At 46.2% G+C, this 27,117-nt stretch overlaps 1 protein-coding gene across 1 annotated transcript in view; it reads left to right on the forward strand.

The window, feature by feature from the left end:
* Window positions 1-27,117, forward strand: part of MYO16 (myosin XVI) — a 440,032-nt gene that overhangs the window by 320,206 nt on the left and 92,709 nt on the right. The window contains exons 26-28 of the mRNA XM_072976531.1: window positions 401-576; window positions 2,896-2,976; window positions 3,229-3,434. Of these exons, the coding sequence (XP_072832632.1) occupies window positions 401-576; window positions 2,896-2,976; window positions 3,229-3,434 (463 nt within the window). The remainder of the gene's footprint in view (window positions 1-400; window positions 577-2,895; window positions 2,977-3,228; window positions 3,435-27,117) is intronic.

Here is a 27,117-nt window from a genome sequence, read left to right on the forward strand (position 1 = left end):
CACAGACAGCTCGGAGACAGCGCCTCCTGGGGCACGGGTTCCCTGAGCGAGGCGCTGCCGGCAGGAGCCATGGGCCTTGGGGACGCGGTCTCGGGCACTAAGGTCTGAGTGGGGGCCCTCGGTTCCCTCCGGTTCCTGCCGTCTGGAGGGCAGTCGGTGGTGCTCCGTTCCGGCGCAGAGAGCGCAGTGAGGCCTGGGAGCCTGGGGTCAAGGGCAAGGAAGGTCAGAGTTCACTAAAGTGGAGGAAATAGAAGAGGGGCAAAGGGAACCGTGGCCTCCTCAGTTTCCTCCCCCCTGAGCATGTCTTAGTTGGGGGAGCCCATGGATGGGGAGGAAGCTGAATGCTCAAGTCAGTTATGACTTGAACGCCACTTACGATCTTTGCTTATTTATTTCCCAGCTAGTGAAAACGTCGTGATCAATCATTTGTTCCAATCGAAACTGTCAGAAACAGGATCCCTCGTGTCTTCTTCTCCGTCTTGTAAATTCAGAGGACACGGATCTGCCCGGCTCAGCAAGCACGTGCCAGCATCTTCAGCGATCGGGGGCAGGAGGAACTATCTAGAGCTTAGCAAGGTAGGCGTTTCTGTGATTCTTGTCTGGTTGTTTTTAAGTGTGCTTAGCACATTCACCGCTTCTTTTCAAGAAAAAAAAAAGCGCCACCCTGAACACTAATGGAAGGAAATTGATGTTTATTTTAAAAAATTAAAGAAAAAGACTGCTTCCCTAAAGTCTTACCCTCCAAGAGAAAACAGTGCAGGAGAAGGTGGAGCAGAGGCAAAATCTGATAGCAAGCGCGGTGGTAGTCATTGCATTGGTTGTCGGGGCAGCGTCTTATTTCTGTCTCATCTCCGTGACTGTCTTTTTGACGAATGGGTGGGAACTTCAGGGACAGTAGGTTTACAGGGAGTAAACTTAGCCACCTGATTCTTCAGAGGTTTTAAGTCTCCAAACAATAAATTGTAATTTTTCATGCAGACATAGTATCTTTTTCAGGTCCTAGAGTTTCGGTGTGTGTTTTGTAGATTTTTGATTCATGTTAGCACGGCACTAAGGTTTAACGTGTATTTGTGCCACACAAGTGTGGTGGTACTTACAACCTGAAGATTCCATTTGTAAAACAGAACTAAAAAACTCAGTGAAGAGTTATTTCAGACTGAAATGTTTTAAGTTTATGAATTCAGTGCCCGATTGTACCCCAGTTTGTTCTGCTTGCCTCTACAGAGATGATGAAAGATGAGAATCATGATTGGGAAGGTGTCCAGGACAGTCCATTTTAGAAATTCCGTTGTTGTAGCTTGCTGGAATGTGTTTCAGCTTACCAGTTAAGATAAAAGCACAATTAAAGTCAACTCTACTAGGGAAGGGTGGCAGGAATGTGTATAGTGTATTAGAAATGTGCAGTGTGTCTGTGTTTAGCCAGTAGACCCAGAATCAAGAATCCTTTGGTAGAGTTGTTCCGGAACTGGGTGAACACAGGAATTCAATCCCATTGCACACGAAATGGCATCTTTTACATAAAAAAGACAAATGATTACCCTTTGTAAGAAAGATCTCAGTTCCTGGGGTTCTGCTGAAAGGCCTGGTCCTTGCTTTCTTAATCATCCTGGAAAACAAGAAGTCACCACACACCTCTAAACTGAAATTCCTAACCTGAATTATTGCACATTACAGGCATGGATGCCATTAGCCTTTCCCCCGAAGGCCTGCCAAAGGGAGATCATTCACTGCAGTTCCTCCACCCAGAAAGGGACACTGAGCGCTCAATTTTGAGGGATGGAGTCTTATTTATTATGATTATTCCTCAAGTGTTCCACTCCGCACTTCCCTTCAGAGGGCCCTCACCCCTCCACGTCCACGCCCGCGACCAGCAGAGTGGCTGTCCACCTGCTCCTTACCTAAGCACCACGTTTGGCTTTGGGTTTGTGGAAAACAGGTTGATCTTAGACCCATCGCTTCGTTTTACATCCGCTTGTCAGTTACACGCGATCGTTTCAGCTGACGGTTCACCTAATGGAAGGAAATGAGCCGTCACCTTGTTCCCAGTAGCACCGTATCGACAAGAACATTTCACCTGGTTTTTTCTCTTCTGTTGAGACCTCTTATTTTAAGAGAAGTGGTTTGGAATCGATAGGTGCGTTGGCCTAAGTCAGTGTGAGTTTGTGGCGTGCGGTAGTTCCGTCAGTGGCTGAGGGTTCTTTTAGCCTCTGGTGGAATTTAATTGCCTCCTGCCCTTTATTTCTTCACCCCCTGGGTTCATTTCCACTGACTTCTTTAACCCCCATTATCATTTCGTCTTGGCTGTGTATGAATTTCTTCCTTGTAAGAGTTATGGATCATTATTGATCAAAGAAAGCAGTCGATTGTCATTTTTCACAGGCAAGTACTTTACTAACCTCTTTCAGTCATTAAAAAAAAAGAAGAAAAGGAAGCGAAAGGAAAACTGAGTAAGAAACTGATTATAGTTAAACCTGGGGGGCAAACCGATGACTGTGAAAACATGAAACCTTTGTGACATAACACAGCATCCTTTTGCCCCAGACTAAGCTACGTTTCACGATAAACACGGGCAGTTAGCGCTAAGATCCGGACACCAGGCTGAGATGACTGTACCACCACGCAAGTCAAGGTCTGTGTTTATTCTCAAGTCAAAGTAGGTGCAGGCTGGTGATGGCCAAGGACTTGAAAGGCTGCGGTAATGTTTTTCTGCACGAAGCTGCCCATCCCCGTGACTTAGGGTACCATGGCAGGAAGTCACCTGGTACTGATTTTTAGAGTCTAAGTCTGCATCTGCCTGTAAGTGAGTTTACCTGGATGGGAGGATTAATTTTTTTCTTCTAAACTGGAATTCAGTCAAATAAATCTGCTCACCCTTTCTTTTTGTTTTCGTTACAGTTATTAAAAAAGAAAGGAAATTCTACATTTCTTCAAAGACTAGAACGGGGAGGTCCGGTCACCGTGGCGTCGCAACTCAGGGTTAGTTGAAATTTTCAGATTTCAAAAACTTTTTTGATTCTATCAACTGTAGAGGGCTTACATAGAATTGCCCCCATCTTTGACCACTTGGGTACCTTTAAAATAGTAAGCATGCCCACGGACACCTAAGATGAGTGAATGTGTAGTAAATAAAGCCGAGGACTGAAAATAAAGATTTTTACTGAAAACCTGTTTACGTCGTGAGCCGGTGTCTTCTCCGGGGACTCAGCCGTGTTTCGGTTCTCTCCGCAGAAAACCCTGCTGGACATTACGGGGAAGCTTCAGAGGTGCTCCCCGCACTTTGTTCATTGCATCAAACCCAATAACTCGAAGCTGCCAGATGTGTTCGATGACTTTTACGTGTCAGCCCAGCTGCAGTACATCGGGGTCCTGGAGATGGTGAAGATCATCCGGCATGGATACCCCGTCCGCCTTTCCTTCTCGGACTTCCTGTGGAGGTGAGTTTTTCTCCTGTGTCTGCTGCTCCGGGTAACGCGCTGACGATGTTGGAACACGGTTCTTCTGTTTTCTTTCCTGGCGTTCCTTTTATCCTTTACATTCTTCTCTCCTGAGTAAACAAAATGCTCTGGGAGGCAGTGAAATGCTCGGGAGAGGCTCAGATAAAAAGTTGCTGAACATACTCGATACCTTGGAAACAATGTTCACGTTCCCTTAAATTTAGATTTCCTTGGATGTAAACATTTATAAAAATGTGGCACATGAGATACCCCTTCCTTTATATCTATGGACAGAATATTTTTTAGACCAAGAGTTGGCAGACTGCACTCACTGGCCAAATCCAGCCCACCACCTATTTTTGTAAATAGAGGTTTGTTGGGACACAGCCAGTGAAAATAATGAGAATGTCTGTTTTTAGACAATCAAACAATAAAAGAGGGTGGGGGAAAAAGAAACCAGAAAGTATTTAGTAATCTTATATCAAAATTATAAAATTTAAAAACAATACTGACATAACATAATATCAATATTATAAGTATCACACATTTTGGTGCAAGTGTTAAGTCAGCCTTCCCACCCCTAAGGTACAAATGATCTTTGGTTCAATGAGTTTAAAACCTGCCCATGTATGAATTTAAAATAATAGATTCCCAAATTTATCCCAGCCCTTCTGAATGACAGCCAGCAGAAAGTGGGGTCCACGGGCCCCCTGGTCTGTCTGCTGGGGAGGGGGACGGTGACGCTGTCACCCGCCTTGCCTTGCTGGGAGCAGGGGCCCTCCAGCATTCCTGCTTGTCAGCGTCACTGCAGGCTCGGCAGAACGCAGACTCCTGGGCAGCAGCTCCAGGGTTCCGGACTCACAGGTGCAGCTGAGGGCTGTGGATCAGCGTCCCCCACCAGTTCCCGGGTGGCGCTGGCCTTGCTGCGTGTGGGCAGCCTTGTGACAACCACTGGCCTGGAGCCTCTGCTCACTGGAGGATGACGCCTTTGTTTTGTTCTGGTTTCCCCGGCCGAGGGCTAGAAGTATGTGAATGCATCTTGGTGATCAAAGCTAACTTGCTGAGAATGAAGAGTCCCAGGCATTCACTGATTTACTGGATTAAATCTGCTAAGTTGTGAGCCTCCCCAGTGATCTGTGTGCACGTGTTTCAGAAGCACTGCTCGTGGGTTCCTACACTGGATGGGAAATAGGATTAATCTCATCCTATTTTTTAAAGTGTATTTGATGCATTTTCTTCAGTTTATTTTGTTAGTGTCTTAGAATCATAGAATCAAAGACACTTTGCATTAAAATGTCCCTCAGTGTTTCTCTGGTATAATCTTCGGTAGCTGCACGAATCTTCCTTCCTGCTGCTCCAACAAGCACTCGTTTGAATTGTCCTCTTTTCCCATGGCTGTGTGTGTGTGTACACAACATTATACTTCATAATGATTAGAACATTTTTTGACCTTTGTTGTTTGTGTTTGCCCAGTTTGACGTATATGCTCCACCAGGAATTATCTGCATTAAAATAGTATATGCGGTGATTATCCTCTACGCATAAGTGCAGTTCCCCGTGTATATGCATTCTTGCTGTGCTGTGGCCTCTAGGCAGACCCCTCTCTTATTCAGTCTCCATGCCTGTGCCTCGTGGGTGTTTAATCAATGTTTTCGGTATGAAGCTGGCACTAGAGACTAATGGTTGTTCAAGTTCAAGTAATATTTCGGCAAAACAGAGACCACAGTTATATCATGTTTGTTTAGAAGATTAATGGGGATGGGAAATGATACTTTTGGGTAAATCTTTGCATTTCTTTAACCAGACCCTTACTGAAAAGGAGATGTGATTGCAGTGTGTCGTCCTTGTTTGTAACTGCATGTCAACAGAAATGGAATTATTAATTTATTTCCGTGGAAATTTGTCATGATCTCTCTTAAATGAAGGACTCCAATCTGGAATATTATCACAAAAACACCGATCCATACAGAGATGATCAGTTTCTATAGAACTTGAATAAAACACGATCCACCGAACGTCGCATCAACATACAGCATGTTTATTCAGAAAGCTCTTCGGAACTTTGGAATTCCCCTGGGCAGCCAGCATCACCATATAAACAATGCCTAGAGGTGTCATGTAATAGAAGCTTCTGGTTGCCAAAGTATCAGATAACAGTTTCTGTGTAAAACGTTTATTTTCTCTTCGTTATCACCTTCTCTTAACTGTTACAGAATAAAACCTGATCAAATTACTTTGTTTAGTTTACAAAAAGGAATATGGTTACCACGAAAATACTGGACAAAGAAGGAAAATACGTCCAGTTATGAAGCAAGCACCAACTCGTTTGAACAGCATATGTGTTGCTTCTGAAGTCTGGCGTGATGACACGTGCGGATAATGGACCCGTCTGTGGAATCTGCAGGCGGACGTGATGATGTTGCAAATTTGCTTTCTGGAACCCTGGCTTTAATAACTGTCCATCATTTTGAGGCTTCCTAATCAAAACTGGAGAACTGTGTTTGTCGAGAGATCCTATGTTGATTAAAAGAGAAGTATTCTTGCTGAATTCCTTTTCCTAATAGCACCAATAGCTTCTGATGATGCGGATGTCAGGGCCTGTCTCCGTGGCAGGAGACTCTCCAAGGGTGGGTGCACGAGGAGGAAGGAAAGGAGCAATCACGCTAAATTATTATGTGCAGATCATGGTATGTCACTGGACTTCGGGCTATTGTTGACTGAATTGTTCCCCCACAAAACCTTCTGTGTTGGAGCTGGAACCCCTAATGAGACCTGTTTGGAGTTGGGGTCTATAAGGAGGTAATTAAGGGTAAATGAGGTCATAAGGGTGGGATCCTGATCCGATAGGATTAGTGTCCTTATAATAAAAGTCACCAGAGAGCATGTCCTTCTCTGCTATTTGGGTCCTCAGTGGAAACTAAGGGGCCCACACTGTGATCCTGGACTTCCCAGCCTCCAGGACAGTGCGAAAATAGTCTTCTGTCGTTTAAGCCTTCGGGTCTGGGGCATTTTGTTGTGGCGGCCTGAGCAGGCTGGGAGCCTGTGTTTGTGGGTCTGTGCTTCTGTGGTGTCAGAAGGCCGCAGAGTCAGGCGAGCTATGCTGGGCAGCTTTGGCTGCTTTGTTTGCATGTTATGATACTTCTGTGCGGATGAGCCGACGTCTAGTTTACACGCACGTGTCACGTGGTTTCAAAAACTGCATGGCTTTGTTCATGTGATTGTATCCTTTCCACCTTTTTCTCCAACTACTCAGTGACGTTTATTGATATTTAAGATTCACTGAGGCATCCTCTCCATTGGAAAATCTTCATAAAATCCAAAATTGGCTTGTGTCTCTTCCCTAAGCTCCAGAGAGGCCTTGTGTATTAGGTTTATTATGTGCTCACTGGAACTATCCATTTACGTGCCGGCCTCAACCACTAGACCAGAGGTTAGCAAACCACAGCCCGCAGACCCAGTCTGGCCTGCCGCCTGCTTTTGTATGACCTGCGAGCTAAGAATGTTTCCTACATGTTTAAATTGTCACATTTTAAATGGTTAGATACATACCTATGTAACAGCCTCAATTGTGCCTCTCTGCATACAAAGCTAAAATACTTACTCTCTGGCCCTTTACAGAAAAAAAATCACTACCCCTGCTCTAGGCGTCGGCCCCTTGGATGCGGGCAGGTAGCTCTCTAAAGCTGGCTGGATTCCTCAGTTCGTGAGGATTTTCTGCTGGCACTGGAGAAGGCAGCTCTCACCAGCACGTTCTGTAGAACATGAAGTGCCACATGCAACTATGAAGGTTTCTTTCTCTTTTACATCGCATTTGACTGCGTTTAGAAAAAGTATACCCCAGCTCGAATCAGCTCTGACTCGGGTCTTTTTTTCATGACAGACCCTGGGGTTAAGGAACAGCCCCGCTCTAGAACGTGCTCTTTCTGTGTCTGGGGGAGAAGAGACGTGGCTGGATGGCTGTCACAACTTCTGCTGAGATGCGGCGTTTGTCACTGTCTCGTATTCCGTTGGTTAAAGGCGGTCCCCTGGCCCGGGCCAACATCAGTAGAGTGGAGGAGTGTCCTGCTCACAGGAAGTACTGCAGAACGCGTGACAGGGTGAGGCTCTGTGCGCGGGACCTGTTAGCAGGTGCTGTGTATCAGAACACTCCAAACCCGAGTGGCATGAAACGGCAGCCTGTTGCTTCTCCCTGTTCTGTGGGTTCCCTGGGCTTCACGGGGCGTCCTTGCCTGGCGTCCTCCGTCGGTCGCAGGCATACAGCAGAGGCTGGTGCTAGCTGGGCCCAGTGCACAAGGCAGCTTCTCTGTTCACGTGTCTGGTGCCTGCATGTTCCTCCTCAGGGTCTCTCTCTCCAGCAGATCAGTCTGGACTTCTTACCTGGTGGCTCAAAGTTCCAAGAAGCAAGAAGATAAACTTGCAGTCCTCTTAAAAGCTGGGCCGGGAACTGGTGCCACATCACTTCCCTTCTGTCTTACTGGTCGAAGCAGCCGCAGAGCAGCTGAGCGCTCTCCCCTGGGAGGAGGCCATCGGCAGCGGCCGGCTGTGGGACAAGCCACCGCATCCTCTTAAAGGGACAACATTGCAGGTGACTGGGAACAATAAGAATTTCCCACATAAGTGTACATGAGTTCGGAGTGTTGAGTAGGGTAATGCCAGCGTGGCTTGTTTTTTTTTTGTCCAAATTGTGGAATTGAGGGAAAGGGTCGTATGAGGCCATGCTGAGGAAAAGGTTCTGAGGCATCTGCAAAGTGCCCTGTGTGGCGCTCACGCTGCCATCATTTTCAAAGCTTTCCTTGATCCCCGGTGTGCTTGAGACGTGATAATTCCCATGGCTTTTTAGCGGCCAAGGCCATGCCAGACCTTGGTCCTGTGCCTGTCTGCTCCTCTCCGGTGCCAGCCTTCCGCGTGTTCCTCCTCTTCCAGACCTTGCGGGGACCTCTTCTGGAACCTAGCTGTGGGTGCTGGGTGGCAGGCTGCGAAGGGCCGCATGCGTCAGCCGTCTCTGGACTTGTTTGTGGTTGGCCGGGGGTGGGGGCAGGACAGCATCTCCCCGGGGAGAGGTGCACCCGTTACTGCGGTGCATTCATTTGGAAGAGACAAAGGGCTTGTTGAGTTGGAGCAGCTCGTGGACTGGTGTTGTGCTTGGCACGGGGAGGGCCGTGATCTGCGTTTTGAGACTGTTACTGGATGAGATCCCCCTTAGAAAGAGTTGGAGCCATTCAGCTTGTTTAAATGACACCGTTGTTGCTGAAAGGTCAGGCTGTGAAAGAACACAGCCGTGATATTAAATTGGGTGCGAGGAGAGGGATGAATGCAGGCACGCTTCAGCTGATTGGATTAAACTAAATGGCGGTGGCTGCCCAGTGAGGCAGGATCCCCAGGTACCGATCTGATTTGGAATCATCTAAAAGTTTTCCTTGTTCCGTGGAAGTGAATCTAGTTAGTGTCAATACATCTTTCACAGAAACGTGAATTAATCAGCTCAGGAGCTATTAAATATTCTAATTTGACTGGCAAAGGGTGCATTTTCTTCGGGGTAACTTTGCCAAGTCTAAGCATATTCTTTCTGATAAAACCACTCTGCTGGGGTGGCTGATTGTCGAAGGTGCAGTGAAGTTCGGGAGGAAACAGGGTCTGCTGGGGCTGTTCAGTGACACACAACAGAGGAAGGAGGAGTGGAAGCAATAGCTTCTCGCGGGAATTTCAGGGTGAGCGCGTTAGGCGGACCTTTACCGGGAGCCTGCCCTGCTGCTCAGTGGGTTATGAGTTACGCATCCCCCACCACCTACTTCGGGCGTCTGTGAACTTGTACAGAAGCCCAGGCGGGAAGCACGCAGGCCGCAGGCCACAGGGCGCCGGTGCACCTGCTCAGCCCCACCGTGGCGCCACAGACAGCGAGTGAGTGAGCGGGTGAGGCGAGCTCTGCAGACTTTGTTGGCGTGAACAGAAGGTGGGTGGTTTTGACCCAAGGGTAGCCAGCGCTTTATCTAGTCCCATTCGTCCTCTTTCTGATAGCACTGTCAGGGGGGGTTCCATGGAAAAGGAGGCAGATAATGAGAGATGACTTTGACGTTTGCTTTTGTACGTGTACCATCCAGCTTAGACCCTAATCTCTACCCTAGGAAGCGGGGTCACCTCCATGACAGCATCCGTGCACTCACTCATCGCCCCCTTCTCCGTCATTCGTTCATTCACTCCCACTTTATACAGGCACGTTGCTGAACCAGAATGCCGTTGTGACTTGGAAAGTCACTGTCAGCAGCATCTCGGGCGTCGTCACAGGGTGGCCTTGTGCCCCCGCCGTTCCTCAGGCCCTGAACCTGCACCGAGCGCTCATGATCCTGTCCTCACGGTAACCCTTTTAGGTAACTACTCTCATCGCTCAGCCCTTAGTCACTGTGCCATTAGTACTTCTCGCCCTTTGCGTTAAGTTTGCCGCGGGTCGGATTCACCAGCGCTGACCGAGCCCTGGCACCGCGCGCCGGGCTCTTCACAGGCCTTGTCTCGTTGAATCCCCGCCGCGTCCCCACGCGCTGCGTTCTCAGCGGCGAGCCTGCTTTACTGCTGCGAAAACTGCCGCCCCGAGGAGTGAGGAGCTGGTCCTAAGCCTCACCCTGTCCCTGAGGGAGTTTTAGCCGCTCCCCACGCGAGGGCCGTGCTGACAACGGCCCTGCTCCGAAGCCCTTGCTCCGTCTGCTTGCTCCACTCCGAGGGCAGTCTCTGCATGCGCGCTTGCCTTTCACGCCTCCAGGCACAGCCGCGGGGCGCCGGGAAGGCACCGGGATGGGGACGGGGCCAAGAACCCCTGGAGAGCGCTGAAACTCAGCGCCAGGCCCTTCACACTGGATCAGCTTTGCTCTGTTTCCCGAGAAACAATCCAGTCAGTTTTGTTGAATTTCCTGGACTGAAGTTACTCCCTAGCAATGTTGCAAATTCACGCAGTGGTGACACTGCATCGGTGGTGGATCAAGTGTGACCTCTGAAAAATTAGCTCGGAGAAGAGTAAGAAAAGTGTTCCTTGAAAACGGAGCTCTGCATGCTTTCATTTAAAATAATGCAAGAAATGATATCAAAAAGGCCTTAGTAACTTTCTAACAACCTCAGAACAAGACCCCAAACTGACCAGACTAAGTGATTTAAACATAACCCCACGTAGGTAAGCCTTCACTATGAAGCAGTGACAGCCCAGCGATTCGCCAGGAAACCAGGCAAGAAACTATTTTTAACATGAATTCAGTGTTTTGACAGTTGTATTTTATTTGTAATGCAATTTTGGTAATGCATGAAAAAGTCAGTCTGCAGCATCCTGAATCTTACTGTTTATCATTTGATTTATCTGGGCTTCTTCCCCACATCCGTCTACTGATGCAGCTGAATGTTTTTAATTATATCAGGCAAAACATAATCCCAAAATGACCCTGCTTGTAGGGCCAAAGCAATTTTAAATAATTACCTGTAAGTTGCTTGTTTCACGACTTAGAAATTGTTTGATTCTGTCTCTAGCAAGTAGTGTGATATCATGTGACCGTTGGTAGCTGATAGTTTTCATTCATGACACCTGCTTGATCCTGGTAACTCGGGCGTCTACACAGAAGCTCGGGCATCACGGGGACCTTGGAGGGAACCTAATCAGTACCCTTTACCTTAGCCGGTTCTTGATCAAAGTGAGAAGACAAAATGTTCGGAGTGTCCTCTTCCTTGTGCACGAAGTCTGGGTTGAAGCACGTTGCTTGGTGTAAAGCAGGAGTGTCTGCTGATGGAATCCCAGGATGCGGCGGGGCTCCCCCCGCGCCCACCTGCTGCAGACGGCGCGGGCTCGGGTGACCCTCCCCGCGGGGGTGCTGCTCGGGCAGGGCTCGGAGCGTGCAGAGCGAAGGCATACGGCGATTCCTCTGCGGGCAGTTTGTTCTCAAGCAGCTGAGAAGCCTGTTTTATTCCCTCATTAAAATTCCCAATTAGATTAGTCAGTCCCGGACCTCCCCTCCTGAGCTGTGAAGGACTGGAAATGGGCTGAGTGTCACCCTGCCTCCGTCTCTCAGGAAACGTCAGGAAAGAAGAGGAAGTGTCCTGGGCCCAGTCTCTGCGTTGTCTTGCGTTCAGAACGAGCGGATGCACCCAGAAAGCCTGCAGATGACAGGGGCGCCTCGGCTCCTGGGGGGGCATCTGTCTTTCAGAATATTCTTTCCCCGTCTCCACGAGCACCCACTGCTTCTTCGTGTATCTTTCTGGAACCACTGAGAAGCAACACAGATTTTGTACCCAAAGATCCTGAAGCGGGCCAACAACACATTACTTTAATTGATTTCAAGGCCACTCTGTATTCAAGACTGTAAATGCATTTTATTTCCCATCCGAAACCCCATCCTGACGCATTAGCCAGCAGAGCGCAGCAGGGATTCTGTGACCAGAATAAATGAAAATATTAAAACAAAAAAGCAACTCAAATAATAAAATCCCAATAGCCTAAATATTCCCAAATTTGACTATAAATCTTTTCCTGTTACTAAGTTCCCAGTGAGAAATGAAAGGTCAAAGATTAATGTGTCTTGTAAAGTCCAGAGATACTCAGTTCCAAAGGAATTGAAATCCCAAATCTGATTATGTTGCCTCTCTGAATTAAATGTCCAAAATTCCATATGCAGAAATTAAATGCCTATTTCTGAATCACCCTTTCCGTGTTTGTTACTTGGCTCAGAGTTAGCTAAAGGTCCAGACATCGGGGTCGAGCTGGGACCCTTCCGTGTAACAGTCCGAGCAGTTAGCCATTGTGCTAGTCTGGTTGGGCAACATAACAAAATACTGTAGACTGGGTGGCTTCAACAGTTGGCACTTACTTCCTCATGGTTCTGGAGCCTGGGAGCCCAAAACCAAGGTGCCAGGGAGACAGAGAGAGACAGAAAGCCCCTGGTGTCTCTACTTACAAGGGCAGCAGCCCGACCGAATTAGGGCCCACCCTCACAACCTCATTTAACCTTAATTACCCCCAGAGGTTCTGTAGACAGAATGCTGTCACACTGGGCATTAGAGCTTCAAAACACGAATTTTTTCTGGGGGGACACAAGCATGCAGTCTGTAGGAGGCGCCTTACTGACGGGACTGATTTAGACCTCGCAGGTTGTGTTTATTCAGTGCCAACTCTCTCATCAACTTTGCTTTTCCAATGAGTAAATATTAAACATTAGATGATCTGGGCACTAACTTTGCATGTACTAAATGTGGTTCTCTGTCCCTGGCCTCTGGAGCAGCAAATTATAGACAGAACTATTCTAGAATCTCGTATTTTATGTTGCCAGTGACAAGGGTGATCTTGTAGTATATTGACCAAACCAGGATATGTTTTAGAGTGAAATGCGACGCTCTTAATAATTTTGACAGGAAAACCGTATAAACTAGGCCTGTCCCTGGCAAACCAGGACATCGGTCACCTGAACTGTCTTTACCCTGCACTTATTTTCCTGTGAGTTTCATCGCACTGCCCTGCCAGGAGCCTTTCATCTCTGTCGTTCCCAGCGGACTGCGAGCTCTGTTAAGGAAGACCTGCTACTGTGTGCACGCGCTAGGTGGCCAGCAAGTTCCGTTGAATTTAAGATGGGAGTAACGCTTGAATTTTCTGTATGGTTTTATAGTTGAGCTCTGCATTGTGCGTCCACGGTGCAGCATTCACTGGTACCCTCTGCAGGATGCATTAGTGGGCCAAAATGGTTGTCATTCTCTCACCACCTTAAAACGTACAGTTTCATTTTGCCTAAATACTTCCATTTAAGGGTAGCCATTTAGACTGTAGTGCGAGATAATGTTCCCAGTCTTGCCTTTGGCATAGTTTAATAATAATAAAACAAATAATAATAAATAATAAAATAAGGTTTCTATCTTGAGCAAAAACCAATTTTGGAATAAAAGTAATTTGTTTTATTATTAGGAAATCTTTGCTTTTTAAAATCCATGGTTTTAACAATAGGGTGATGACAATATGTTTTTAAACTTTAAACTAATATGCTTACAGAGCTCTCTCCATTTATGACCAAAAAATCCCAGCATATTTCTGTACATATTTCTCAGCTATTTTCTTCACAGCTGTCAAAAATGGGGTAACTTATATTAGGAAGGAACTTTTAATATATTCAAAACAATGAAGCTTGCCGGAAAATGAATCATACACAGAGTGACCTGAAAATTATCAATGCACGTGGTGAGGGACTCAAAAAGAAAACGCTTTAATAGGAAGGAAGAGCCTTCTCAGCAACTGACAGATGGTTAGAGATGGAGCAGTGTGACTTTTTCCAGCTCTGATCATCGTCGCTCTGAAAATCAGAGTCCCACTCAAGAACTGGGTACCAAATGTGGCAAAATTATGTCCTGCCCACCCCGCCTTGGGCAAAATTATGTCCTCCCCACCCCCCCTTTTTTTGAAGGAACTTCTATTAGATCTCTACAAAGCTCAGGGACAGAGTGATCAATTATAACTTAGATTCCCCAAAGCAATGCTTCCTTAACAGGAAAGTAAAACAAGAAAGCTCTGTCTATACCTGTTCCATTAGAAATGACCCACACGTCATTTCCAGGTGGACTTTTATAGAATCATCAGGAGGAGACTTACTGAACACTGTCAGTCCATGGGCTGTTTTAAAATCTGCTAGTCTTGTCCCAGTGAAAGGTGCATTTGGAGCAGGTGTAGACACAGGGAGATTTATTTCCTATGCCCAGTACGCCACATCGTCAAGGCCGACACTGACACCATAATCATCTTCCCACACTTGAATTGAACAGTTCAGCACTTTCGGTCCTTCCACACAATGACCTCTAATTCTCTGTGCTTGGTCATGCACATTCTGGTAACAGGACATGCATTTCCCCCAGCTCCTAGCCCAGTACCCTTACTCATGGCAAGTGATTCACGTCCCAACGGCAGCCTCTTCTATGGGTCAGCTGTGACTCTTGCTTCACAAGCCCTCTGGCTTCACAGCACAGGTTGGATCCTCTTGGTGAGTGACAGCACATGCTCACTGAGAACGGTTCACTGCTACGTGCTGTGCTATCAATGCAACGTCAAAGGCATCTTCTCCTGTTCCAACTCTTGGTTACTGGAATAGAAAAAATTTTGAATAAAGGAGTTTGATCTTCCCACTCCACCATCACATCTTCTCACAGCCTTACCTAGATGCAGCCTTAGTGATAAACACGTCTCCTGTTACAGGCTGTGTCCCCGGCACCTAACACAAGGCCTGGGGCAAAGTCGGTGGCTGGTAATTAGGCTGTTGCTATTGAAGTAATGAAGAAAGCATTCAAGTCATCACTGGGAATTCTCCAGGGGATGCTTTGCCTCCACTAATGTTTATAAGTTCTGTTATTAAACACACACACACCCCCCAAGCATTCTTCAGAACAAATTCTTTAAATCAGTGCTCTCAACCATGGCAGCTTAGTAGACTCTTTAGGATTAAATACAGATATATATTTTTTGGGTCCTGGGCAAGTAGATAAGGTTGTCAGCTAAGATACAGGATGCCCAGTTAAATTTAAATTTCAGATAAACAACAAGTGCTGAAACCATTTTCCTTGCTTTTTTCCACCAAGAGGAGATATTCCTCTGGTGTTACTTAACATGCAAACTAAACATCAGAAGAAGCGAGAACTTTGGTTTCTATTGTAGGCATCCAGGACAGAGTTTTTGTTAAGTTTCTCTGAATTCTTTTTATGAATGTGTATTTATTTATTTCTGAAAAAAATTTAACTGGTTTAATAAACTATGACTGGCATGCAATAAACTGCACCTGTTTTTTAGTTTAAAAAATGATGAATTTTGACATAAATCTACATCTGAGAAAGCACTTCACAAATCAAGATGGTTAACGTATCCATTGGCCCCAGGAGTCCTTATGCCCTTTGTGGTCTCAGCGTCTTACCCAGCCCTGATTTTTCATTCCCAAATGAGCGTTGATGCTTTTTGTTTACTATAAGTTAGTTTCAGTTTCTAAAATACTTTGCAAGCGGAATCATAGATTGTGTACTGTTTTTTTATCCGGCTTCTTTCGGTCAACCTAATAGTTTTGACCTTTAACCATGTGCTTGTGTGTTAGCAGTGGTTTGCCCGGTAGCATTCCTTTTGAATGTTCACTCTGCTGGTGGATATTTAGGTTGCTCCCAGGGTTTGGTTTATTACAAGTAGGGCTGCGTGAACACTCGTGTACCAGTCATTTTCATTTTGGGGTGGCTTTGGGAGTAAAAGGAGAGGAGTGGAATAGCCGAGGCATATGGTTAGTATATGTTTACCTTTTTAAAAAACTGCCAAACACCTTTCCAAAATGGTCCTGTCATTTTGTACCCTCACCAGCAGGGTATGAGAGTTCCAGTTACCACGTCCTCTCCAGCGCACGGCCGTTTCGTTGCGACCTTCTGGTGGATGTGTGCTCGCATCTTTCTGGGAGTTTACTTTGCATTTCACTGCTGACTAGTGATGTTGACCACCTTCCCATGGACTTCCTTGCTTTCCATACATCTTCTCTGGTGAATTTTCTGTTCAAATGTCTTGCCTAATTTTTCACTAGGCTGATTGATTTTATAGTTCTTTATAGATTCTGAAGACACGTAAGTATTAAACATTTAATTGGCAAACATTTTTTCCAAGACTGTGTCCTATGTTCTGCGTTGTGAAAAAGATTGCATAGACTTCGTGTTGATTTTTCTTTAAATTTTTGGTAGAATTTTCTAGAGATGCCATTTAGGTGTGGAGGTTTTTTATTTGGAAGGATTTTAAGTATGAATTCAATTTATTTAATAGTTCTTGGGATATTCACGTTGCCTCATTTTTGGTTGGCTTTTAGTGATTTGTAGTTTCTAAGCAATGTGAAACCTTATTTTCTTTTCATATAAATTTCACATAAATTTCCCTCTACTTGTTGAAATTGCATCATTGAATTGATGGTGAGTTGCCCACATTTTTTCAGTATCCATTGGCTTGGAATCCAGGCAGTTCTAAACCCAGAAGTGGGCATTGGTGCAAACAGAAACAGCTCCAAGAGGCACTCTCTACTCCAGGCACAAGGGGCAGGACACGAAACTAGTAAAGCTCCATGCATGTGGAAATAGACTGTTTTTCACTCCTCCATTCTCTCCCACCTCCCCACAAGCAGTCCTATGTCAGAGGGCCCACGGGCACCTAATTCAGAGCAGTGGCCCCAAGAGGGTGGGATGAACCCCTGTTGATCTTCTCTCTTGCCTGTCAACCTGCATCTCAGTCCCAGGTGCAGACATACAATGGGGACGGGTCATAAAGCCCCAGACTTCAGGCTGGAACACAGGGAAGTGGAGACTCAGGGAGCAAGAAAGCGCCAGTGAGACTGAGAAGGAGGGGAGCTCTGGGAAATGACACAGTCAGGCTTTTTATGAACCCATAGCTCCCCTCGAGCTATGTGTGTATGGACTATGTACGTATTTCACCTTTTTTTTTTTTCAGTTTATTTATCCTTACAGACTATTTTTAGAGCACTTTTAGGTTCACAAAAAATTGATTGGAAACAAAGAGAGTTCCCATATACCCCCAGCCCCCAGGCATGCACAGCCTCCCCCACGGTCAGCATCCCCCAGCAGAGCTGTACATTTGTCACAAGAGACGAGCCCACGCTGCCACGTCCTAGTCACCCAACGTCCGTGGTCTCCGTCGTGGTTCACCCTTGGTGTTGTACGTCCTCACCTTCACTTTCCAAGTATATTTTGCAAGATGATTGAGTAATTTGAGTGTGATAGTCTTAGAGAGGTTTTCTTCATATTTCTTGTGCTTACAGTTCATCAAGCTCCTTGGACCTATGAGTTTACAGCTTCCATTGAGTTTGGAAAATTTTTGTCATAATCTTATTGAGAATTTTTTCTTTCTCACCTTCTGTCTCCTCTCACTTAGACTCTACAGTTATGTGTCAATTAGATGCTTGAGTCTGTCCCGCAGATCGCTGATGTCCGTGTTTGTTCTGTCTTTTCCCTCAGTGTTGCAGTTTGGGTGGTTTCTGCAGCCACGTCTTCAGGCTCAGTCATCTTTTCTTCCGCAGAGTCTAATCCGCACTTCATCCCATCCTGTGCATCTTTTGCTCCGGTTACTGGAATTGTAATCTCAAGAACTTGGATCTTTTTAAAATCCTTCAGGTTTTTAATATGTTTAATCTTTATTTTAGTGTCCGTCTACAGATTCCATTACCTGCCATTTCTGGGTCGATGTCGACAGATTAACATTTCACATTGTTCCCCTTCTTTGCGTGCCTGGTAATTTTTGATTGGTTACTAGATATTACAAATTTTACTTTTTCATGTGATATGTATTTTTGTATTTCTATAAATATTCTTGAATTTGGACTTCGAAACAATTAAGTTACTTAGAAAAAAAAATTTGTTCTTTTGCAGTTATACTCACATGCTTGTTTAGGTAGAGGCAGATCAGCATGTAGTCTGGGCCTTTTTATGTTGTGCTACGGATGCAAAACAATTGAGTCCTCTCTCCAGTGCCCCGTGGTGTGGACTTTTTCACTCTGGCTGCTGGGAAGGGCCTTCCTCACTGCCCACCTCTGCCCTGGGGATGGTGTCCTCCCCTCCAGCTGGGCGGTTGTTTCCCTGGTCATAGGCAGTGTATTCACATGTATGTGCTGATCAGTGTTCTGCGGCAGACTTGGGGGGCTCTGAAGGGCCCTGCAACCTTCTTTCTGTGCAGCTCTCTCTTCTCAGATTATCTGCTGTGAACTCAAGCTGCCTTGGCGTCCCCCACCCCCAGGGCCGTCTCCTCCACTCAGGGAGCTCCTCAGGCTTCACGTGGGACTCCTTCTCAGGCCTCAGCCAGTGCCTCCCCTGGATGGAGGAGGCTGGGGCGGTCTTAGGGCCCTAGCTGACTTGTTCCCTCTCAGGGGTCACCAGTGTTCACTGTCTGAGAATCCTTGCTTCATGCGTGTTGCTTGGGTTTAAGTTGTGTAAGGGTGGAGAGTACAAGTGGTACCTATTTTTTATTTTTCATATTGGTTTCCTACTGGATGGTATTTTACGTATTAATCATTCCTGGGTTGTCGTGTAAGCACCGATAATCTATTCTCACAGCAGAGAACTTCCTAAAATGATCCTATTGTTTGAAAGCTTGTATTTTTTCAAAGGTCATTTTGATAGTTTGGATGGTGGTACACTTTTCTTCTTTGCTCTTCCAATTATGTATACCACCTTTGCCTAAACAGACTTGTGTCTCTGTGTAAAAATGAACACAGAGCAGCTGGTATTTTATAGAATGATGATGCTAGACAAGAGTTTGGGTGGGAAGTGGAGGCGGACACTGTATTTGTTTGAATGTGCATGGGATTTTAATTAAGCTAAAATTAAGCACGTTAGAAATTGTCCAGGAAGTTGATGACTTTTTCCCTATTTTTAGGGAATTCATGGATCGGAAGCTTCTATGACCAAAATGACCAGAAATGCATATTTATGTGCAAAGCTTTGAATAGACTTATGAGCATTCGGCCCCCTACCCGACATGAAAAAGTACTTTGACTCAAGAAAAAAAAACTTCACCTGCTTTGCCCCCAGTGAATTTTAAGAGTTAGTAGCAAATTTCCCAATTCTCTGATCACCAGTGCTTTACCCTAGGGACACCCTAAGACATAAAAAAAAATAATCCTTAAGGTATTTCAAAAATTAATACATAACAAGGATAAAGAGATGGCTTTTTAAAAAGTAACTTTCACTTACATTTCTCATGTGTTATCTCGTAAATGTTTATAACCATTACCTGCAAATATTGCTGTAACCATTTATCAGACATTTAATAGGTCATTGAATAAGGCTCAAAAATTAGGATTTAAGGAAACACTTCTGGCCTTTATGTGTGTTATTATCATTCCATCTCAGTGGTCAGAGAATATATATATGGGTGGGGGGTATCAGATCTCCATGGCCTCTAAGGAGCACTGTAGAGAGTGTCACCCTTAATGCTGGCCAGAAACACTCCCGAGAAGGCGTCGGTGAGCAAGCCACCGCACTTCCACGCTTCACATGGCAGGTTCCCCATGTATATATACACACACACACACACACACACACACACACACACATACACACATATAGCATATACAGTGTTATATATAATATACACTATATATATATTTATATATAACTAGCAATAATTGGCTTTTCAAAAAACAAACAAAAAACCAGAGTAAGACAGGGTTTGAAAGGTATAAGCTGTATGTATATCTTACATTCTCTCTTCAGGATTCCCATATATTATTCATTCATTTAGTTAAAAAAATAAAGTCTTCATGTGAAGCTGCAGATACGTCATTCATTGAAGTATTTAAAATTAAGAAAAGTAGTGATCGCACATGAAACCTAACAAAGTACAACGTTCCGTGATGGCTGTACTTTATTTTCCTTTAAAGATTATTTTATTTCTTGCCCTTAATCTTACCCAAGTGCCCTCTAAAGACCTGCAAGCTTGAACGCTCAAAGACATCTCTAGAAAAGTTATTCATTGGCGTTAATGCGGAGTTCCTGCAAACTGCCTGAGGTCGGGCTACGTGTTAAGGATGCAAAGATGGGTCTTGCCCAAGCCTGATGTATCTCTCAGTTCAGCTGAGGGAAGAGATGCCTGAGACGCAGTGGTACCAGGGTGCTGCCGCAGCCTAGAAGTAAAGCCTGTCATCCCGTCAGAAGGAGTGCCTCGAAGATTCTCAAGCGAGCGTGAGAAGTAAGCTCATTGCAGGAGGTGATGGAGGAAACCTCAGACTTGGAGTGAGATCTCGGGATCTGACTTGAATAAAGGGAAGGGCGTGAGAAGCATCCTGAAGTGTTTGGGAGGACTTTCTCGTTGCAGCAGCATAAATACATCAAGAAAACGAAAGCAGAGAGGAAGGCAGGAGCGACATATCAGGTGCAAGACTTGGAATTGGTCCTGTGGCTAATAGGCATTAAATGTTTAAAACTCGTGGGAACTCTGGTCAGAAGAGTTTCTGCAGCAGAGGATCAGAAAGGAGGAGCCCAGGTTCTCTGCTGTGAAATTAGAGTGACCCCCTGAGGGTTCCGGGTGGAAGAAAGACTGTGCAAACTGAGGTGTGAATGAGAGAGTCAAGAACTTTTCAAAGACACAATGAGAAGACAGCCAAGAAGAGAAAAGATGGGTGGGGGGTATCAGATCTCCATGGCCTCTAAGGAGCACTGTAGAGAGTGTCACCCTTAATGCTGGCCAGAAACACTCCCGAGAAGGCGTCGGTGAGCAAGCCACCGCACTTCCACGCTTCACGTGGCAGGTTCCCCATGAACTTCTGAGTGTCCCGATCTTGGCAGGTGGCAGCTATGACACCGTGAGAGGGTTTTCGGGGGCACCTGAAGTATCTGCAAGAGTCTGGACGAGACGCAGAGGGTGTGAGGACTCCACCGAGGTCGTGGCTCATGCCCCGTCTCCGTTGGTAAGAGATTGCGGCCCTGCAGGCAGCCCGCGCCTTTCCACAGCGGCACGTGTGCGGTGCGCCACGTATCAACGCAGGTTTAAGCCTGATCCACTTTGTCATTTTCACTGAAGTTGACCCACTCAGCAGTCCTATTTTTAGATGAAGCTTGGATAGCTTAAAAATGGTTTTAAATAAATCAGCCACAGGCTTCTCTTAGCATCACCCAATCTGAAGGTGCGGGAGAAGACACACTTGAAGAAAAATGGGTACTTTAACATTTTTAAAAAACAATCCAATGAATAAGAGGAAAAGAGTGATCGTGGGTAACCGGTGAGACCCTCCAGGGGCCTGGAGCGGTCTGGAGAAGGAGTGGCTGTCGCCAGTCCCCCGGCGTCGCCGGCTCCCTTCGCCCGGGGCGGACGCTACTAAGGCGACCGGCGCCGCTTCGCTGCTGTAGAGTGGGGTCCGTGTGAACCGGACAGGGACGCCCACCTCCGCTGTGCTGACCAGGCGCCAGTCAGACAAAAGTGTCCAATTCCCCTGGATAGAAGCTAGAAATAAAAACAAGAAGTGAATGACTAGGAAATTGTGCTTTCATTTGATCACTAATATGCTGTGTGATGGTACAATCATTAATTTTTATATACTTATATAAAGGGCTGGTCACTGGCAAAACAGTATCCCTGAGTTATTATTAAAATAATATTAAATGTTAAATAGCATTATTTAAGTATTTTTGCTTTAAAAGTACATATGCTTATATATAAACACTACAGATTTAATTATATTAATATATAAAATAGTATTTAAATAACCAAAAACATTTTATTTTCTCCCACCTCCTCTCATTTCTGCTTTCTTGCCATCCCTCCTTGAGTCATTCAACGATAGCTTGTTGAATGGTTTCAGTATACCAGGTACTGTGGGATAAAAATATGGATGGCATAGAATGTTCTCTGCTCAGACACTAGGGACACGGAAGCCGGCAGTGGGAGTGAGGAGACAGGAGGATGCAGGCAGCATCTGGACCAGGCAGGGGGCTTCCCGGGAAAGGGGCTCCCAAGATTTCCTGGGGTATGTGACATCGAGCCGATCTTGAAGACCACTTAGAGTTACCCAGAAAAGAAATCAAAGAGCAGTTGCCACCCCCCACCCCAAGCACGTGCAGAAGCACAACAGCGAGGGAGAAGGGTGAGTTCAGTAAAAGTCAACGTGCAGAAGCCCGCTGGCCGGGAGATGTTTAACTCAGAGAAGTCAGAGAGGACCACGTCGTGAAGCCTGTAAACGTCCAGGACCCTGTGCGGAAGGCGGGGAGCCCCTCAACAACGTCGGAGAAATTGTGAGAGTCTGACAAGACCGAGGTGCATGTAGGAGAGGATGGAGTCCAGTCATTGAGAACGAAGTGGTTGAGGCTTCATGGCATGTACTTAACTGAGATGAAGAGGATATAAACTTGAGAGATGTTTAGGTTGTGAAGTGGTCAGTACGTGCTGATGGACCAGTCTTTCCAGACTTCCAGGTGCCAGGGAGGGAGGTAGATAGAAAGTTGACCACAAATGGGAGCGTATGGGGCAGGAGTGGGGAGTGGAATGGGTTGGTCCTGAGGTGTGCTTGGGACATCCAACCTGCCTGTCCAGGGGCGATTCAGCACATTGGTGTGACGTTCAGGGGAGTGACTGTGGTGTCTTACATACACAAAATTTTTAAAACATTGGTTTATAAGAGATTGTTACAGTCTTGAGTACATTTGCTGCTACTGAGGAAGACATTCCGGGAGAGGCAGGAAGCAAGTGCTACTAAAAAGCACATACAATGGTTAGAAGGATGGAGGAAATAAAGTGCAGGGTGGAGACCGGGAATGTGTGGGACAGGTGAGAGGCAGACTGTTTCAGGGAGGGAGATGCCGGGGGGTTCGTATGCCACAGAAAGATCAAGTGATACGAAAACAGAAGCATCAGGGGAGAAAAAGCCCCGAAATGCAGCCACTGGGTTTGCCTGTGTAGATTTGTGAGCCACCTTGACGTATGATGTTTCCACAGAGTGATGCTCACAAAAATGGACACTGGACTGCAGAGGCGGGAGAGTGTACTGGGATGAAGATGTGAATTGGATTTGATTATTTGTAGAATGTCAACCCATCCCTTGCTAATTCTCGATTACCCCATCATACCGTGGTAAAATTTAATTTTCAAAAAGGTAAAATCATGACTGGCATATAGATATAATCTAAACACACATCAAATATTCTGTTCACCTCCTTATGTAAAGAGGAAACTAGAACTAGTCAGATGTTAAAACTAGATTTTATTCACAGAGATGATCTTCTCTATGGGCAAAATTTATCGGTGCTGCCCTGACAAATGTCATTTCTGTTACTTTGGACAAAAGTTATCTGCACATTATCAGTTTTCTGTAGTTTCAGTTCTGTCTCTGCAGAGCTACGAAATTGCCTATTCAAAAGCAATCCATAAAATTAGGTAATTCCCAGGGGTCCACTGGATAGCACCCAGCATTCTTGTGAAAGGATACCCAGAGGCAAGGCCATATCTTGTCGACCATTGTGTCCAGGACCAAGCAAAGTGCTGTACACCCGTTGGTCTTCGTGGTAATTGTCAAGAGAGGGAGCGTGAGAGCCAGAGGCCATGGGAAGCGGAACTTCGCAGCATGTGCTGTGTCACGGGTGTGCGGTGTCTCAGTGGACGTGAAGAGACAGGGCGTTTTGTGTATTATTAATTCCTTTAGAGTTCTAATTAGTACTGATTTTAATTGTGCCTTTCTTTGAATTAAAACTTTCATTGGAGACATCAGTGCCTAACAGTGGGTGATAATATCCTTAAATTTCCGAGGTGTCTCAAATACCAGCGCTTCTCACGTGGACCTGTCCTGTCCAGTCAGTGTTGTCAAATGGTGACAATAAGTGATCAAGATTAAATATGACAATTATGTGACCATGTTATTTTCCCTCAAAATGCAAGCGTACTTGGATTCTCACTCTTAATGTTAGTTATCCTTCACTGTTGTCAACCGTCTCTGTTATATTGTTCAAGAGTACCGTATCTGTGTTTAAAGTGTCTCCTTGAAGAGAAAGGAAATTAGGTGTTAAGTTTATCATTTTGATCCTGGGTTCTTAAAAATGCACATTGCTTGCCTTTCGTGGCTCCAGATGAGAACCCTGTTAACTGGCGTTAGAATTGACTACTGCTCATTTTTCACGACTTGACCACCACACAAATGCCAGTTTTGTCTTTGTAAGTCTTAGGTGACTGCATTTTAAAATTAGTACTCTCCATGTGGTGTTTACATACAACGGAATAGTATTCAGCCTTAAAAATGAAGAAAATTGTTTCATTCATGAGAACACGGATGAACCCGGAGGGCATAGTGCTAAGTGAAATAAACCAGGCACAGAAAGGCAAATGCTGTGTGACCCCACTTATACATGGAATCCGAGGTAGTAAGAGTCATAGAAGCAGAGAGCAGAATGGTTGCCAGAGGGTGGGCAGAGGGGAAAGCGGGGAGGTGATGGTGAAAGGACACCGAGCCTTAGTTCTGCAAGATGAGTGAGTCCTAGTGGTGTGCCGTACAGAGTTGTGTCTGCGCCTAACAGGAGTGTGTTGTAATCTTAAAAAATTGCCAAGAGGGCGAATCTTATGTAAGTGCTCTTATTTAAAAAAAAATTAGTGGATGAAAATGAAGAAGGCAGAGGAAATTTCTGGAGGTGGTAGATTGTGTTTGTGGCATTGGCTGTGGTGATGGTTCCCAGATACACACTTATTTCCACACTTACCCTATTGGATGCCCTGAATACATATGGCTGCTTGTCAATCACACCTCAATAACATGTTTTTAAAAATAATTAATACTTTCCAAAGTTAACAAACATCATTGATGTCCTGAACCAATACTGAACCCTAAGTCTTCCTTCAGCTCTTGTCACACACTTTCAAAAGCAGGTGTTCAAAAGAAAGTTTCATGGCCGTGGAAGTCATGAGATCTGGCTTCAGGGCTAGGCTGTTCCTCTGGAGACCGTAACAACTTCATTCTCCTTCCTGATTTGCTAACCAGTTATAACAGCAATGATATTCTGAACAGCAGGTTCATACGGTTGGAAGTAACTCAATTCGGGATCTGAAATCGGCATGAACTTATTGAAATAGTAAAATAACTGGCATTAGCCACTAATCTTCATAAACATGTTTAGCCTTTTTCAAGGAGATGAATTGCCTTCTCTGTGTGGTAGGGAGAGCAAACACTAGAAGAACAAGTATCTCCAACAAATAGACCTGCCTTGGTTTCCTGTTCCTAGTGAAAGACAGGAGGTCAGACTGACCCTGGTGCACATGTGGTTAAGGAGCAAATTGGTTTAGGAATGGGATAACTTCCCTTAAACCACAGAGCTTAGAGAGGCCTCCTATTTAGGCTTAAACAACAAATGAACATCTGTTCTTTTCAGTCGAAGGAAGCAAGCTGTTCTTGTACCTGACAGAGCCAGGCTGTGGCTCAGCCAGGACACTCCGCAGAGCGCGGCGCAGGAGGGGCCACGGCGGCTCGAGCGTCCGCGCCGCTGGTGCTCGGCATCCTCCCCGGCGCGCGCGGCGTGGTCGGAGAGCACCGGCCCCGGGTCTTTTGCCTGCCCTGGATGTTTCATCTCCATCACAGATTCTGTCCTCCCAGAGGGCCTGGTTCTAGATGTCTCCCACAGTAGATGGCTCTGGAGTGCTGTGCGTGCACAGAGGGGGCTCCTAAGTGGAAAAATATCCCAGGGCCGTATTAGAAGCAAGTCCAAACCCGGCCAAGGCAAAGGTTACCTGCTGAAGAGGCTGCCCTGGAAGTGGAATTGCATGTGTACTTCACACCAGGACACTTGTAATGGGGGTTTCACTTCCTTCCATTCAGTCAGTAAATAGAATGGTGCGACCTTGTGCAATTAAAATGCAGTGGAGGGGCGGGCTGATGTGAGAGCACTTGAGAGCATTGTCATGGAAATTCTAGGCAGATGCTCTGAATTCCTTTTTTATTGGCTTCGTGGTACTGGCGAATCCCAGGAGCAGAGGTACGATTTTGCATTCTTTTTTATTGTTTAGCTCCATGTTGTCTGGGATAAGAGCCTCTGGCTTAATTACGTGAAGTGCGTGAATGAAGGCCGCAGGATTAAGGCCGCGTCTCCGTGTGGCCTGCTTTGCCGCGGGCAGCGGAGCGAGATGCTGCCGCGGAAGCAGCTGCGGGGCAAGTGGACACGTTTCCGTTGTGGTCCTTCGTACCGGCCGTCCCCACGGTGCAGCCGGTTGGCACGTTAGCAGTGGGCCCCCAAGAACGCCCCACACCTTCGGTAGAACCCTCACAGAAACCACCCCGGGGATTTTCAGATGAAGGGTGCAGAAGGGGCTTCTCCGGGGCCTGGCAGCTGGCTCAGAACGCCCCTCAGTCTGTGTTTTAGAATCTTCACAGGTAAATGCCCAATAAATGTAACCGTGATTACGTTAAAATAATAACATAGTAACGCTGTTAAAATAATAGTAACAAAAGCAACACCTCCCCAGCATAATGAGGGAGACACAGAGACAGGGACAGAGAGACAGAGGAGGGAAGACGGACTTTCAGGCAGTAGCCTGGAGCCTTGCTGCTCCCGCCTCCTGTCTTATTAATGTTCCTCACTTATACGTTATTCCGTATTCTGATGGCTGCCTTTGTCCTTTCAAGCTCAGAAACAAAAGGGGCAAGTGCCTGGTTTTTTCCCATCTCCCAAATTTCGTAGAAGCCCCATGAGACTTGCAGTTTCGCCACCTGGATTAGGACCCTAGCTCGCTGTAAACTGACTCTTTGAAGTCATCCTGCAACTCCCGTGCGGGCGGTTCTGGGGCTGCTGGGAGAGTTCAGGAATGGTGTGGAATGACCGGGCGTCATACCCTGACATTTACAGGCACCCGATACCTCTTCCTTGGGGTCCCCCTCCCCCCATCTCTCCCCCCCTTGCCCTGCCTCCTCCTTCCCCATTGTGAACTCTGGAGAATTGCACATGGAAGTCAGGGAGGACCCTCACTGTGCTGGTCACCCAGCCCCCCGGCCCCGACAGCACCGTCAGGGGCATGCGGCTGCAGGGTGACGTCAGTGGGGCAGCTCTTCTGCCCTGTCCCCCGACTCTTCCCAAGGACCCTGTTCCTGGGGGCTCTTGAGCTGGGAAGCCCACGGGAAAGTGAAGCACCACAGTGTCTTTGAATGATCTGCTCTTTTTCTAAAGGTGACAGCAGCCTGTTTACCACAATTTGGAAAGCGAGGGG

This window comes from Vicugna pacos, chromosome 14 (assembly GCF_048564905.1).
Source record: "Vicugna pacos chromosome 14, VicPac4, whole genome shotgun sequence".
Lineage (NCBI taxonomy): Eukaryota > Metazoa > Chordata > Mammalia > Artiodactyla > Camelidae > Vicugna > Vicugna pacos.